General features: G+C 38.7%; 1 protein-coding gene across 1 annotated transcript in view; it reads left to right on the forward strand.

Moving 5' to 3' along the window:
• Nucleotides 1-16612, forward strand: part of OCA2 (OCA2 melanosomal transmembrane protein) — a 305845-nt gene that overhangs the window by 138182 nt on the left and 151051 nt on the right. Inside the window, exon 16 of the mRNA XM_081831883.1 lies at nucleotides 3878-3936. Within this exon, the coding sequence (XP_081688009.1) occupies nucleotides 3878-3936 (59 nt within the window). The remainder of the gene's footprint in view (nucleotides 1-3877; nucleotides 3937-16612) is intronic.

The raw sequence follows: 16612 nt of genomic DNA on the forward strand, positions 1-16612 counted from the left end.
GACTGTTACTGTGTATTGTCTGTGTTCCTTTCTGGTTTATGTTGCTTTTAGGCTCTCTCTTTGCTTAGAGGACCCCTTTCAATATTTCTTGTAGGGCTGGTTTCGTGTTTGCAAATTCCTTTAGTTTTTGTTTGTCCTGGAAGTTTTTTATTTCTCCTATTTTCAATGACAGCCTAGCTGGATATAGTATTCTTGGCTGCCTGTTTTTCTCATTTAGTGCTCTGAATATATCATGGCAGTCTTTTCTGGCCTGCCAGGTCTCTGTGGATAGGTCTGTTGCCAATCGAATGTTTCTACCATTGTAGGTTACAGATCTCTTGTCCCAAACTGCTTTCAGGATTTTCTCTTTGTCTCTGAGACTCATATGTTTTACTATTAGATGTCGGGGTGTTGACCTATTTTTATTCATTTTGAGAGGGGTTTTCTGTGCCTGCTGTATTTTGATGCCTGTTTCCTTCCCCAAATTGGGTAAGTTCTCTGCTATAATTTGCTCCAATATACCTTCTGCCCCCCTCTCTCTTTCTTTTCTTCTGGGATCCCAATTATTCTAATGTTTCGTCTTATGGCATCTCTTGTCTCTCGAATTCTGCCCTCATGATCCAGGACTTGTTTATCTCTCTTTTTCTCAGCTTCTTTATTTTCCATCATTTGGTCTTCTCTATCACGGATTCTCTTCTGCCTCATTTATCCTAGCAGTTAGAGCCCCCATTTTTTTATTGCACCTCATTAATAGCCTTTTTGATTTCACGTTGGTTAGATTTAATTCTTTTATTTCTCCAGAAAGCATTTCTCTAATAACTTCCATGTTTTTTTCAAGCCCAGCTAGTATCTTTCAAATCATCATTCTGAACTCTAGTTCCGACATCGTACTAATGTCCATATTGAGTAGGTCCCTGGAAGTCAGTACTACCTCTTGTTCTTTTTGTTGAGGTGATTTTTTTCCATCTTGTCATTTTGTCCAGAGGAGAATAGATGAATGAGAGAACAAAATGCTAACAGGGTACCAATGTCCCCAGAAAATATACTCTAACGAAATCAGAAAAGACCTGAAACTGGGGGAAAAGAAAGGGAAAGAAAGAAAAAGAAAACGAAAAAAAAAAAAGAAAGAGAAAACGATAAAAACAAAAACAGGACAAAACAAAAAAAAACAGCATATGATCAAAATGATCAGGCTGATGCATAGATAGGTGCGACACACTAGATTTTGGTTGCATTTTGGTCTGTTAGAAAGTGCCTCCCAAGATTTTAAGAACGAAAAACTTATACATATACAAAAATAAGGGTTAATACGATGAAGGGATGGAATATGACTATAAAGGTGAAAATTATAAAAGATTGTATAAAAGGAATTGATAAGATTAGGATTTGTTTGAAAAAAGAAAGAATAGATTTTTTAAAAAAAAAAGAAAAAAAAGGGAGAGAATGTGATCAGGCAGGAGACTAGAACAAAGCCATACACTAGAGATTTAGGGTATATTTTGATCTGTTAGAAGAAACTGTATCTCAAAATTTTAAAGAGAGAACAACTTATATATATATGCCAAAAATGAGGGTAACTAGTATGAAGGGATAGAATATGACTCTAAAAATGAAAAATAAAAATGTTTTTTAAAAAAGGGATTGATAAGATGTTGGTTGAAAAAGAGAAAAAGAAAAATTAAAAAAAAAAAGACAGTTAAAAATAATTAACTTTGAAGAATCATTGTAAAAAAGCCATGAATTCTATGTTCAGTATTCCCCCAGCTCTGAAGTTCTGCCATTCTCATTGATCGGTAAACTTGGTCTTGGCTGGCAGTTCTTGCTGATCTCCTGGGCGAGGTGTCTGTTGCTGTGGTTCCCAAATGTCTTTGCCGGAGGTGGAATGCCCTGCCCTTGCAAGTCCCGGCTAAGTAATCTGCTCATGTTTGCTCTCAGGAGCTTTTGTTCCCCGCAAGCTTTCTGTTCGGATTTGGAGGATGAGAGTGGAAATGGCAGCCTCCCAATCTCTGCCCAGAGCAGCCGAGAACTCGGGGCCCCACTCCTCAGTGAGCCCCAGAGAAAAGCAGTCAATCACTCCCGTCTCCCTGGTCTCTGGCTGCACTCTGTGCTCACCCAGCCTGTGACCAAGCGTTTCTGTCTCTGGGGTATGACCCTGTGTGGAGTCTCCAAATCCAGCAGATCCCTGTGGTGCATTCCCATGCCACTCCTGCTGGGGGAGGAAGGGGAGTCTCCCCAGATCTGCTGCTTGTTGGGTCCCTGCTGGAAGAGCAGGGGCCCGACTGTGCTGCGGATCACGGTTTATGGCAACCTGGAGCTGAGAGCCCGCTCCTCCCCTCATCTCTGCAGCCAGCTTCCCCGCTCCAATACCTGGGAGCTCTGCTGCACTCAGGCATCCCTCATGTTTCTGTGACCCCGAGGGTTCTGAGACCACACTGTCCCACGAGGGTTCCACCACCCGTTAGCCACTGGGGTGATGTCCCTCAGCGGAGCCAACTTCTAAAGGTTCTGATTTTATGCTCCGCTGCTCCATCTCTTGCCAGAAGCAGCAGATGGAGGCCCCCTCCCCCAACACCTATCCTCCCGAATATCACCTCGGATTCACTTCTCCACACGTCCTACCTTCCAGAAAGTGGTCGTTTTTCTGTTCAGAGAGTTGTTGCTATTCTTTTCTTCAGTCTCCTGTTGAGTTTGTAGGTGTTCAGAATGTTGTGATCCCTAACCAGCTGAATTCCTGGGACCAGATGAAATCCAGGTCTCCTACTCCTCTGCCATCTTGCTCCGCCCCCGTTTATTTTTTTTAAAGATTTTATTTATTTATTTGAGAGAGAGAGAATGAGAGAGAGAGCACATGAGAGGGGGGAGGGTCAGAGGGAGAAGCAGACTCCCTGCCGAGCAGGGAGCCTGATGCGGGCCTCGATCCAGGGACTCCAGGATCATGACCTGAGCCGAAGGCAGTCGCTTAACCAACTGAGCCACCCAGGTGCCCCGAAGTTAATTCATTTTTATGGCTGAATAATATTCCATTTTGTGTCTATACCACATTTTGTTTACCCAGCCAGTTGTTGATGGATACTTGGGTTATTTCTACTTTTTGACCATTGTGAATAATGATGCTGTTAACAGTGGTATACAGGTATCTGTGTTCCTAACTTCAGTTCTTTTGGGTAATGCCTGGGAGTGAAATTGCTGGGTCATATGGTAATTATTCTATGTTTAGCTTTTTGAGGGACTGCTAAATTGTTTTCCACAACAGTTGTACCATTTTACATTCCTACAAGCAATGTACAAGAGTTCCAACTTCTCCACATCCTCGTCAACACTTGTTATTTTTTGTTTCTTCCCCTAGTTATAATCATTCTACTAGGGGTGAAATGGTATTTCATTGAGGTTTTGATTTACATTTCTCTAAGGGCTAATGATTATGAACATCTTTTCATATGCTTATTGGACATTTGTAGATCTTCAGAGAAATGTCTATTCAAGTCCTTTGTCCATTTTTAAGATTGGGTTGTTTGTCCTTTTGCTTTTGAGTTTTATGTATTTATATATTCTCCATAGTAAAATGTTAAGTGTTATCAGATATATGATTTGTAAATATTGTCTTCTATTCCATAGGTTGTCTTTTCACTCTCCTGGTAATGTCTTTTTTTTAAATTTAATTTAATTTTATTATGTTATGTTAGTCACCATACAATACATCATTAGTTTTTGATATAGTGATCCATGATTCATTGTTTTCATATAAAACTCAGTGAGTTTTTAATTTTGATGAAGCCCAGTTTATCTATTTTTTCATATGTTGCTTTTATATTTAGTGTCATATATAAGAATCCATTGACAAATTCAAAGTCATGAAGACTTACCTCTATCTTTTCTTCTAAGAATTTTATGGTTTTAGCTCTTATATATCAGTTATTGATCAATTTGGAGTTCGTTTTTATAAACAGTGTGAGTGAGGTAAGGCTATATTCCTTGTCATGTATCATCCATGAAATCTGTTTCTTAATGTGCTCAGCTAGTGTTTTGATAGCAATTTCCTTGAAACAAACTGAGGGTTACAGAAGGAGGGGGTGAGGGGACAGGGTAACCAGGTGATGGGTATTAAGGAGGGCATGTGTTGTGATGAGCACTGGTTGTTATACACAACTAATGAGTCATTGAACACTACATCAAAAACTAATGATGTACTATATGTTGGCTAATTGAACATAAAAAAAAAAATTTCCTTGAAAGCTAGGAGCTTAAAAGCCAAAAAAAAAAATTAAATTAAATTAAATAAACAAAAACAAACAGCTCCTCCACACTTAACCAGGATTGCACTAAGACTAGGTATCAACCTTCTGGTGAAATCTTAGGGAATCCTCTAGCATTTTCTGAGCATGGATCTCTCTCTGGGCGTGCATGTGGCTTTCTTTATCCCCCCATATACATGACTGCTTTTGAATGTCATAATTTCCCAGCTTTTGCTTCTGTGCCTCAGGTTGCCTATTGTGTGTTTTAACCATAATCTTTTCCTCAGGCCTCTGTGGATTGCTATTTGGCTTGCAGTATTTTTGAACAATTCCTGCCACTTTTCTGGCCTGAGTTCTGAATTAGGTGAAACAGAAATGAGTGCTTTGTATGAGTCCTTCAGATAGCCTCCACTCAGATTAAAATAAAGACAATAATTTATGAACAAGGTCTGCCCTGCTCTCTCTGACCTAGGGATAAGTCTCACACTGGGAACACATGCTGCCACCATTTCAAGACTACTGAGTTGCTGGGGAGGGGGTTGAAAGGGGCAAATAAAAATGCCACAAAGCTTTCCTACCATTTTGAAATTGTCTTTTTCTTGATTCAACTTTTTTGGTTGTTCTAAGCCTTTGACTATTTTATAGAGTTCTGAAAATTTTGGTCTTAACAGTTTTAGTTTGGGGGCGCCTGGGTGGCTCAGTCGTTAAGCACTTGCCTTCAGCTCAGGTCATGATCCCAGGGTCCTGAGATCGAGCCCCACGTCAGGCTCTCTGCTCTCCCTGCTCAGCAGGCAGCCTACTTCTCCCTCTGCCTCTTCCCTCTGCTCATTCTCTCTCTCTTTCTCAGATAAATAAATAAAATCTTAAAAATAAACAGTTTCAGTTTGATTTTTTTTTGTTTAAAATTTTATTTAAATTCTAATTAGTTAACATATAGTGTAATATTGGTTTCAGGAGTAGAATTTAGTGATTCATCACTTACATATAACACCCAGTGTTCAACCTAACAAGTGCTCTCCATAATATCCATCATCCATTTCTATTTGATTTTTGATACAGGACCAGAGCTTGGAGCTGCCCATCCACCATTTTGTTGATGTCACTTTGACATCTTCCTTCTTGATGCTCTGTCCTCAGATATGCTTTACCTTTATCTTGAATGCCCTTTCCCTATTCACCTGAAAAACTTACTCATCCTCTGAGATTTTGCCTGAATATCATCTTTTTTGTTGGTGAAATCTCTCAATCACCACATTTTGTTCCTCACTGTGAGGGCTTCCTAATGATTTGTATGTACACACACATCATATACAACTCTTTGCTTACTATGTGTGTTCTCTGCAGGATGGTGAATCCCTTAAAATTCACAGTGGTTTCTTGCTTACATTTCCACCCATAACCTTTAAGCTCAGAGCCTGGCACAGAGCAAGCATCCAAGAGTGACATACAAAAGAGTTCAGGTTAAGAAGACACTCAGAGAGGACCAGATGAATAGGACTTTTCTCTGACATTGTGAGAAGACTGATCTTGCAAGATTATAGAAGTGGGTACATTTTGGAAGACATATATAAGGAAGGATAATAGGTACAGGGTACCACAAGAGGTAGTTAGGATATATCTTCAAATTCCAGAGGTCACATGCAATAATTGTTATTTTCCAGAAAATTATCTAAAGCTCTCAAAGGTAGGATAAGGGTAGTAGAAAGAATTGGAATCAATCAACACATATAAACTTTTATTTTTTTTATTTATTTTGTTTTTTTATTTTATTATGTTATGTTAGTCACCATACAATACATCATTAGTTTTTGATGTGGTGATCCACGATCCATTGTTTTCGTATAACACCCAGTGCTCCATGCAGTACATGCCCTCCTTAATACCCATCACTGGGCTAACCAATCCCCCCTCCCCCCTCCCCTCTAAAACCCTGTTTGTTTCTCAGAGTCCATAGTCTCTCATGGTTCATAACTCCCTCCAATTCCCCCCACCTCATTTTTCCCTTCCTTCTCCTAATGTCCTCCATGCTATTCCTTATGTTCCACACATAAGCAAAACCATATGATAATTGACTTTCTCTGTTTGACTTATTTCACTTAGCATAATCTCCTCCAGTCCCATCCATGTTGATGTAAAAGTTGGGTATTCATCCTTTCTGATGGCTGAGTAATATTCCATTGTATATATGGACCACATCTTCTTTATCCATTCAGCTGTTGAAGGGCATCTTGGCTCTTTCCACAGTTTGGCTATGGTGGACAGTGCTGCTATGAACATTGGGGTGCATATGGCCCTTCTTTTCACTACATCTGCATCTTTGGGGTAAATACCCAGGAGTGCAATTGCTGGGTCATAGGATAGCTCTATTTTTAAATTTTTGAGGAACCTCCACACTGTTTTCCAAAGTGGCTGTAACAACTTGCATTCCCACCAACAGCGTAAGAGGGTTCCCCTTTCTCCACAACCTCTCCAACATTCACATATAAACTTTTAAAAAAGTTTTTATTTAAAAACTCAGTTAACATACAATGTAATAATAGTTTCAGATATACAAAATAGTGATTCAGCACTTCCATATATTACCTGGTACTCATCACAAATACACTTCTTAATTCCCATCACCCATTTAACCCACCCCACCATCTCCCTCCTCTCCTACAACTATTGGTTTGTTCTCTATAGTTAAGAGTCCATTTCTTGATTTGCCTCTCTCTTTTATTTCCCTTTGCTTGTTTTGTTTCTTAAATTTCACATATCAGTGAAATCATATGGTATTTGTCTTTCTTTGGCTGACTTATTTTGCTTAGCATAATGTTCTCTAGCTCCATCCATGTCATTGTAAATGGCAAGATTTCATTCTTTTTATGACTGAGTAATATTCCACCATATATATGCCCACTTTTTAATTGGATTATTCACTTTTGGGTATTGAATTTTATAAGTTCTTTATATAGTTTGGTTACTAACCCTTTATCAGATATGTCATTTGCAGGTATCTTCTCCCATTCCATAGGCTGCCTTTTAGTTTTGTTGATTGTTTTCTTCACGGTGAAGAAGGTTTTTATTTTGAAGAAGTCCCAATAGTTTATTTTTTACTTTTGTTTCCCTTGCCTCAGAAGACATATCTAGTAAAAAGTTGCTATGGCCAATAGGAAAGAATTTACAGCCTGTGTTCTCTTGGATTTTGATGGTTTCAAGTCTCACATTTAGGTCTTTCATCCATTTTGAATTTATTTTTGTGTATGGTGTAAGAAAGTGGTCTGGTTTCATTCTTTTACATGTTGCTGTCCAGTTTTCCCAACACCATTTGTTGAAGAGACTTTTTTCCATTGCATATTCTTTCCTGCTTTGTTGAAGGTTAAATGACCTTAGAGTTGTGAGTTTGTTTTTGGGTTTTTGTTCTATTCTGTTGATCTATGTGTCTACTTCTATGACACATATTGTGTCACATACTGTATTGATTACTATAGGTTTGTAATATAACTTGAAGTCCGGAATTGCGGTGCCTCCAGCTTTGCTTTGCTTTTTCAAGATGGCTTTGGCTATTTGGGGTTTTTATGTTTCCACACAAATTTTAGGGTTGTTTGTTCTAGCTCTGTGAAAAATGCTATTGGTATTGAATCTGTAGATTGCTTTTGGAATATAGACATTTTAACAATGTTTGTTCTTCCAATCCATGAGCATGGAATGAATGCCTTTCTATTTCTTTGTGTCATCTTCAATTTCTTTCATAAGTGTTTTATAGTTCTCAGAGTACAGGTCTTTCACCTCTTTGGTTAGGTTTATTCCTAAGTATCTTATGGTTTTTGGTGCAATTGTAAATGAGATTGATTCCTCTGTTTCTGCTGCTTCATTATTGGTGTAAAGAAATGTAACAGGTTTCTGTACATTGATTTTCTATCCTGTGAGTTTACTGAATTTGTGTATCAGTTCTAGCTATTTTTGTGCTGGAGTCTTTTTAGTTTTCTACATAGAGCATGATGTCGTCTGCAGATAGTGAAAGTTTTACTTCTTCTTTGCTGATTTGGATGCCTTTTGTTTCTTGTTGTTGTCTGATTGCTGTGGCTAAGACTTCCAGTACTATGTTGAATAACAGTAATGAGAGTGGACATCCTTGTCTTGTTACTGACTGGAGTGGAAAAGATCTCAGTTTTCCTCCATTTAGGATGATCTCAGCTGTGGGTTTTTCATAGATGGCCTTTATTATGTTGAGGTATATTCCCTCTAAACCTTCTTTGTTGAAGGTTTTTTGTTTTGTTTTCTTTTGTTTTAATCATGAATGGATGTACTTTGTCAAATGCTGTTTCTGCATCTATCAAAATGATCGTATGGTTCTTATCATTTCTTTAATTTGTGTGGTGTATCACACTGATTGATTTGTGAATATTGAACCACCCTTGAAACCCAGGAATAAATCCCATTTGATCGTGGTGAATGATTTTTTTAATGTAATGTTAGGTTCAGTTTGCTGGTATTTTAATTGAGAAATTTTGCATTCATGTTAATAATGGATATTGGCCTGTATTTCTCTTTTTTTAGTGGAATCTTTATCTGGTTTGGTATCTGGGTAATTCTGGCCTCATGAATGAATTTGGAAGTCTTCCTTTTCTATTATTTTGGAATAGTTTGAGAAGAATAGGTATTAATTATTCTTTAAATGTTTGGTAGAATTCACCTGTGAAGCCATCTGGCCCTGGATTTTTGTTTGTGGGAAGTTTTTTGATTACTGATTCAATTATTTGCTGGTTATCAGTCTGCTCATGTTTTCTATTTCTTCCTGTTTCACTTTTGGTAGTTTATATGTTTCTAGGAATTTATCCATTGATTTTTGTTGGGTTTCTTTGTGCCTCCCGGATTTGGATATCTGCTTCCTTCGCCAGATTAGGGGAGTTTTCAGCTATTCTTTCTTTCTTTTTTTTTTTTTTTAAGATTTTATTTTTTTTGAGAGAGAGAGAGACAGCGAGAGAGGGAACACAAGCAGGGGGAGTGGGAGAGGGAGAAGCAGGCTTCCCGCTGAGCAGGGAGCCAGATGTGGTGCTCAATCCCAGGACCCTGGGATCATGACCTGAGCCGAAGGCAGACACTTAACAACTGAGCCACCCAGGTGCCCCCAGCTATTATTTCTTTAAGTAAATTTTCTTCCCTGCTTCTCTCTCTTCTTCTTCTGGGACTCTTATAATATGAATGTTAATACATTTGATGGAGTCACTGAGTTCTCTAAGTCTATTCTCACTTTGAATAATTATTTTTTCCTGTCTTTTGTTCAGCTTGATTACTTTCCATTACTGTGTCTTCTAGGTCATTAATTCATTCCTCTGCCTCTTCCAGCCTGTTATTCATTGTATCAAATATATTTCTAAATATGCAATAAATGTATTCTAAAAGTGCAATAAATGTATTGCACTCTTCATCTCTGATTCCTTTTTATCTCTGTGTTAAGAGTCTCACTGATGTCTTCCACTCTTTTATCAAGTCCAGTGAGTATCCTTATGGTCATTGCTTTAAATACTCCATCAGGCATGTTACTTATATCTGTTTTGCTTAGATCTCTGGCCATGGCCTTGTCCTGTTCTTTCATTTGGGACAATTTTCATATCTTCTCATTTTGTCTAAGTCTCTGTGCCTGTTTCTATGTGCTGCAAAAGTCAGATATTTCTCTTGTTCTAGAGGGTAATGGCCTTATGAAGAAGATGTCCTGTATTGCCCTACCTTGTACTGTCCCCTGTTCCCCAGGGCCTGGTGCTTCAGTAAGTGTGTCCAATTTGTGCTGCATGCACTCTGCTTTTGTGTCCTGGCTATTTTATCCTTTAGGCTAGTCATATTCAGAAGTTCTTTTTCTGTTATGGGCAGTGTTTGGTCCCTGAGCTGAATATGACAAGTTTTAACTAGTTGTGCTTTGATCTGCTTGTGAAATGGGACCTCTTACCACTGCTGCTGGAACCAAGGTCCTGCAAGACTCCCAGATCAGGAGACATGGTGTATGCAGGGGTTTGTACCAGTCTTCTGGGGTTAAGGGACTCTCGGTGCTGGGACTGGGGCAAGCATGGACTGGGAAGGGCAGTTCCACTGCAGCACAGTTGGGGGCAGGGCTTGTTGTAAGCAAGTGAGGTGGTGAGTGTCAGTGCTGCTCTGCTTCCTGCAGGTGGCTCTGTGCTAATGCTGAGGGATGGGGAAGGAAAATGAGGCCTGCCAGTTTTTTGTTCCCAGAGGGGTCTCTCCATGAACACTGCCTCTTTGGGACATGCTCTGAGTTGAGCAAATAACCTTTCTATTTTGTCCCCCAGGCACTCTTCAGATAGTCTTTTCCACACTGTATGTCTGTGGGATGTTTGCCTGGCCTTCTTTCCAAGAGTGGCCCCAGTGCCCTCCAGGCTCAATCCCAACCAAGTCCACTGACTTTTAACATTCCAGGCTTTAAGCCCCGCTCTGCAAGAATTCAAAAAACTCGGCCCCTCTCATTTTCAAGCCAATTGCTATGGGGATTCCTCTTCTCAATGTGAGTTCCCCTGTGTGCTAGTCTGTCTCTTGCCCTTTTCCATGACTGTGGCTCCCTTCCCATCTCAGTCACCGTGATCCGCTTCTCTCCCAAGCCATGTCTCTGCACTTCCTACATTCTTTGATGGGGTCTCTTCTCTATCTTTAGTTTTGGAGTTTGTTCTGCTAGTGTTCAGGTCGATTTTGGGGGTATTTAGGATGATTTGATAGTTATCTAGTTGTATTTGTAGGATGATGTAAGCGTAGGGTCCTCTTACTTTGCTGCCATCTTCCCCTCACCAGTTTCTCCCCAGGCAATCTGATCTGTTTTCTGTCACTATTGATCCGGGTTTGACAAACTGTTCTGAAAAGGGCCAGAGATATTAAATATTTGAAACAATGTAGGCCATACACAAATACTACCACAAATACTGAATGCTGCTGTTGTGCTAAAGCAGCCACAGAAAATATATACATGAATCACTATGGATGTGTTCCAATAAAAAATTATTTACAAAAACAGGAATTGGGCCAGATTTGACCCCTGAGCTATAGTTTATCAATCCCTGCTATTTGCATTTTCTAGAGTTTTATGTAAAAGGTTTGTATAATATGTAATTTTTTAAGTCTGACTTCTTTTATCAGGATAATTCTTATGAGATTCATCCATGTGGTAGTGTACATCAATATTTCCTTCCTTTTTATTGGCCGAATAGTATACTATGGGTTGAATATGCCACAATTCGTATATCGATTCACCTGTTGTGTATTTGGATCATTTCTAGTTTTTGACTATTATGACTGAAACTACAATGAACATTTGTGTTCAATTCCTTCTTTCATCGTATGCTTTAATTTCTCTTGAGTTAATACCTACAAGTGGAATGGTTGGATCATTTAGTAGATTATGGGCAATGTTTTTAAAGATTGCTAGGCTGTTTTCCAAAGTGATTGTAACATTTTACAAATCCATTAGCAGTATGTGAGATTTCCAATTCCTCCATATCTTTGTCCATACTTAGTTTGGTCTGGCTTTTTATTTTTACACATTCTAAGGTATGTAGTAAGGTACGATTTTGCTTTGCATTTTCCTGATGATTAGTGATATTGAACATATTTGCATGTGCTTATATTCCATCCTTATATATTCTATGGTGAGGTGCCTTTTCAAAATATTCTCCATTTTAATGGAGTTGTTTGTTATTGTTGGGTTTTGAGAATTTTGAGGAATATATTCGGGTATGCTGAGTGCTTTATGAGATAGATCATTTGCAAATTTTTCTCCTAGTCTGTGGCTTGTCTTTGTGTTTACTTAACAGTGACTTTTGAGAAACATGAAGTCCAATTAATGAAAATTTCCTTTTATACATCATGCTTTTAGTGTTGTATCCAAGAAAGTTTCCCAGGGACAAAGAGATTTTCTATATTTTATTCTAAACATTTTATAGTTATAAATTTTCCATTAGGCATATGATCCACTTAGTTAACTTTTGTATGTGATTCAATGAACAGATCAAAGTAAAACAATTTTTTTTTTTTGCATGTGGATATACAATTGCTCCAGCAACATTTGTATAAAAAACTACTATTTCTTCACTGAACTGTCACTGAACCTTTGTTGAAAATCAATTGGCCAGGAATGTATAGGTGTATTTCTGGATTCTTCATTGATCAAATTGATTATACTCAGGCAATACTACACTGTTTTGACTATTGTAGCTTTCTAATAAGTCTTAATGTGAGATAATGTGTGTTCTTCAACTTTTCTCTTCTATTTCAAGGTTGTATTGGCTATTCTAGGTCCTTTGCATTCCCATATGAATTTCAGAATCAGTTTGTTAATTTCAACACAAAAGATGGCTGGGATTTCTACAGAACATTCTTAGGAAAACCTTTATAAAGAAGACCTAAATAAATGGAGAAACATACCAAGTTCATAGATCAGAAGACCCTACATTGTTAAAATGCTCTTTCCAAATTAATCCTTATGTGGCCCCTCAAAGGTGTCTATACTCTAATTCCTGTTGTTAATGTTTGTATGTGTTATGTTGTGTGGTAAAGGGACTTTGCAGATAGAATTAAGGTTACAAACCTTAATACAAGATTTTCCTTGATTATCTAGGTGTGCCCAGTGTAATCACATGGGCCCCTAAAAGTAGAAGTGAAAGACAGAAGAGTCAGTTAGAGAGATGAAACAGAAGAAGAGGCAAAAGCGATTTGAAGTATGAGAGGGACTTGACCTACTATTGGCTGGCTTTGATGATAGATGAGGGTGGGGGTCTTGACCCAGGGAATGGGGGTGACCTCTAGAAGAGAGAAAAACTCCTGGGTGACAGCCAGTGAGGAAATTGGGGCCTCAGGATTACAGCTGCAAGGAACTGAATTATGTTAACAACTTGAATGAATAAGAAAGCAGATTCTTTCCTAGAGCCTCCAGAAAGGAATTCAGCACCAGGAATGCCGCCACATTGATTTTACCTTATGATGCTCTAGTCAGAAACATAGCTGAGCCCACCATACTTCTGACGTGTGAAAACTGTGATTTAAGAAGTAGGTTTTATTTTAAGCCACTACATGTGTGGAAATTTGTTATGGCAGATATAGAAAATTAGTATAGTACATTTTTTTCTTTAATTTTTTGAATTGTTATGTTAATCCCCATACATTACATCATTACATTTTGATATAGTGTTCCATGATTCATTGTTTGTGTATAACACCCAGTGCTCCATGCAGAACGTGCCCTCTTTAATACTCATCACCAGGCTAACCCATCCTCCCACCCCCCTCCCCTCTAGAACTCTCAGTTTGTTTTTCAGAGTCCAACGTCTCTCAGGGTTCATCTCCCCCTCCGATTTCCACCCCCCTTCATTCTTCCCTTCCTGCTATCTTCTTTTTTTTTTTTTTAAACATATATTGTATTATTTGTTTCAGGGGTACAGAACTGTGATTCAACAGTCTTGCACAATTCACAGCGCTCACCATAGCACATACCCTCCCCAATGTCTATCACCCAGCCACTCCATTCCTCCCACCCCCCCACCACTCCAGCAACCCTCAGTTTGTTTCCTGAGATTAAGAATTCCTCATATCAGTGAGGTCATATGATACATGTCTTTCTCTGATTGACTTATTTTGCTCAGCATAACACCCTCCAGTTCTATCCATGTCATTGAAAATGAAAAGATTTCATTCCTTTTGATGGCTGCATAATATTCCATTGTATATATATACCACATCTTCTTTATACATTCATCTGTGGATAGATATCTTGGCTCTTTCCACAGTTTGGCTATTGTGGACATTGCTGCTATAAACATCTGGGTGCACGTACACCTTCAGGTCCCTACTTCAGGGTGCAATTGCTGGATCGTACGGCAGCTATATTTTTAACTTTTTGAGTAACCTCCATACTGTTTTCCAGGGTGCCTGTACCAGCTTGCATTCCCACCAACGGTGTAAGAGGGTTCCCCTTTCTCCGCATCCCTGCCAACATCTGTCGTTTCCTGACTTGTTAATTTTAGCCATTCTGACTGGTGTGAGGTGATATCTCATTGAGGTTTTGATTTGGATTTCCCTAATGCCGGGTGACATTGAGCACTTTTTCATGTGTCTGTTGGCCATTTGGATGTCTTCTTTGGAAAAATGTCTGTTCATGTCTTCTGCCCTTCCTTCTTGATTGGATTATTTGTTCTTTGGGTGTTGAGTTTAAGAAGTTCTTTATAGATTTTGGATACTAGCCCTTTATCTGATATGTCATTTGCAAATATCTTCTCCCATTCTGTCAGTTGTCTTTTGGTTTTGTTGACTGTTTCTTTTGCTGTGCAAAACTTTTTATCTTGATGAAGTCCCAATAGTTCATTTTTGACCTTGCTTCCCTTGCCTTTGGCGATGTTTCTAGAAAGAAGTTGCTGCAGCTGAGGTAGAAGAGGTTGCTGCCTGTGTTCTCCTTTAGGATTTTGATGGACTCCTGTCTCACATTGAGGTCTTTCAACCATTTGGAGTCCATTTTTGTGAGTGGTATAAGGAAATGGTCGAGTATCATTCTTCTGCATGTGGCTATCCAATTTTCCCAACACCATTTGTTGAAGAGACTGTCTTTGTTCCATTGGACATTCTTTCCTGCTTTGTCAAAGATGAGTTGACCATAGAGTTGAGGGTCCATTTCTGGGCCCTCTGTTCCATTGATCTATGTGTCTGTTTTTGTGCCAGTACCATACTGTCTTGATGATGACAGCTTTGTAATAGAGCTTGACATCCGGAATGGTGATGCCGCCAGCTTTGTTTTTCTTTTTCAACATTCCTCTGGCTATGCGGGCTCTTTTCTGGTTCCATACAAATTTTAGGATTCTTTGTTCCATTTATTTGAAAATAGTGGATGGTCTTTTGTTGGGGATTGCATTGAATGTGTAGATTGCACTAGGTAGCATTAACATCTTCACAAAATTTGTTGTTCCAATCCATGAGCATGGAACGTTTTTCCATTTCTTTGTGTCTTCCTCAGTTTCTTCCATGAGTATTTTATAGTTTTCTGAGTACAGATTCTTTGCCACTTTGGTTAGATTTATTCCTAGGTATCTTATGGCTTTGGGTGCAATTGTAAATGGGATCAACTCCTTAATTTCTCTGTCTTCTGTCTTGTTGTTGGTGTATAGGAACACCGCTGATTTCTGTGCATTGATTTTATATCCTGCCACTTTACTGAATTCCTGTATGAGTTCTAGCAGTTTTGGGGTGGAGTCTTTTGGGTTTTCCACATAAAGTATCATATCATCTGCAAACAGTGAGAGTTTGACTTCTTCTTTGCTGATTTCGATGCTTTGATTTCTTTTTGTTGTCTGATTGCTGTGGCTAGGAATTCCTGCACTATGTTGAATAGCAGTGGTGATAGTGGACATCCGTGCTGTGTTCCTGACCTTATGGGGAAAGCTCTCAGTTTCTCCCCATTAAGAATGATATTCGCTGTAGGTTTTTCATAGATGGATTTTATGATATTGAGGTATGTACCCTCTATGCCTATACTCTGAAGAGTTTAGATCGAGAAAGGATGCTATACTTTGTCAAATGGTTTTTCTGCATCTATTGAGAGGATCATATGATTCTTGTTCTTTCTTTTGTTAATTTATTGTATCACATTGATTGATTTGTGCATGTTGAACCAACCTTGCAGTGCAGGAATAAATCCCACTTGGTCGTGGTGAATAATCCTTTTGGCTACTATTGTAGCCAAATAATCCCTTTGGCTACTGTTGAATCCTACTGGCTAGTATTTTGGTGAGAATTTTTGCATCCATGTTCATCACGGATATTGTTCTGTAATTCTCCTTTTTGATGGGGTATTTATCTGGTTTGGGGTCAAGGTAATGGTGGCCTCATAGAATGAGTTTGGAAGTTTTCCTTCCATTTCTATTTTTTGGAACATTTTCAGAAGAATAGGTATTAATTCTTCTCTAAATGTTTGGTAGAATTCCCCTGGGAAGCTATCTGGCCCTGGACTTTTGTTCGTTGGGAGATTTTTGATGACTGCTTCAATTTCCTTAGTGGTTATAGGACTGTTCAGGTTTTCTATTTCTTCCTGGTTCAGTTTTGGTAGTTAATACATCTCTAGGAATGCATCCATTTCTTCCAGGATGCTCATAATATGTTCTTATAATTGTTTGTATTTCTTTGGTGTTGGTTGTGATCTCTCCTCTTTCATTCATGATTGTGTTGATTTGGATCATTTCTCTTTTCTTTTTATAAGTCTGGCCAGGGGTTTATCAATCTTGTTAATTCTTTCAAAGAACCAGCTCCTAGTTTCGTTGATCTGTTCTACTGTTCTTTTGGTTTCTATTTCATTGATTTCTGCTCTGATCTTTATTATTTCTCTTCTCCTGCTGGGTTTAGGCTTTATTTGCTGTTCTTTCTCCAGCTCCTTTAGGTGTAGG

Source organism: Leptonychotes weddellii, chromosome 9 (assembly GCF_054177405.1).
Source record: "Leptonychotes weddellii isolate Sample4059 chromosome 9, ASM5417740v2, whole genome shotgun sequence".
In the NCBI taxonomy this organism is placed as follows: Eukaryota; Metazoa; Chordata; class Mammalia; order Carnivora; family Phocidae; genus Leptonychotes; species Leptonychotes weddellii.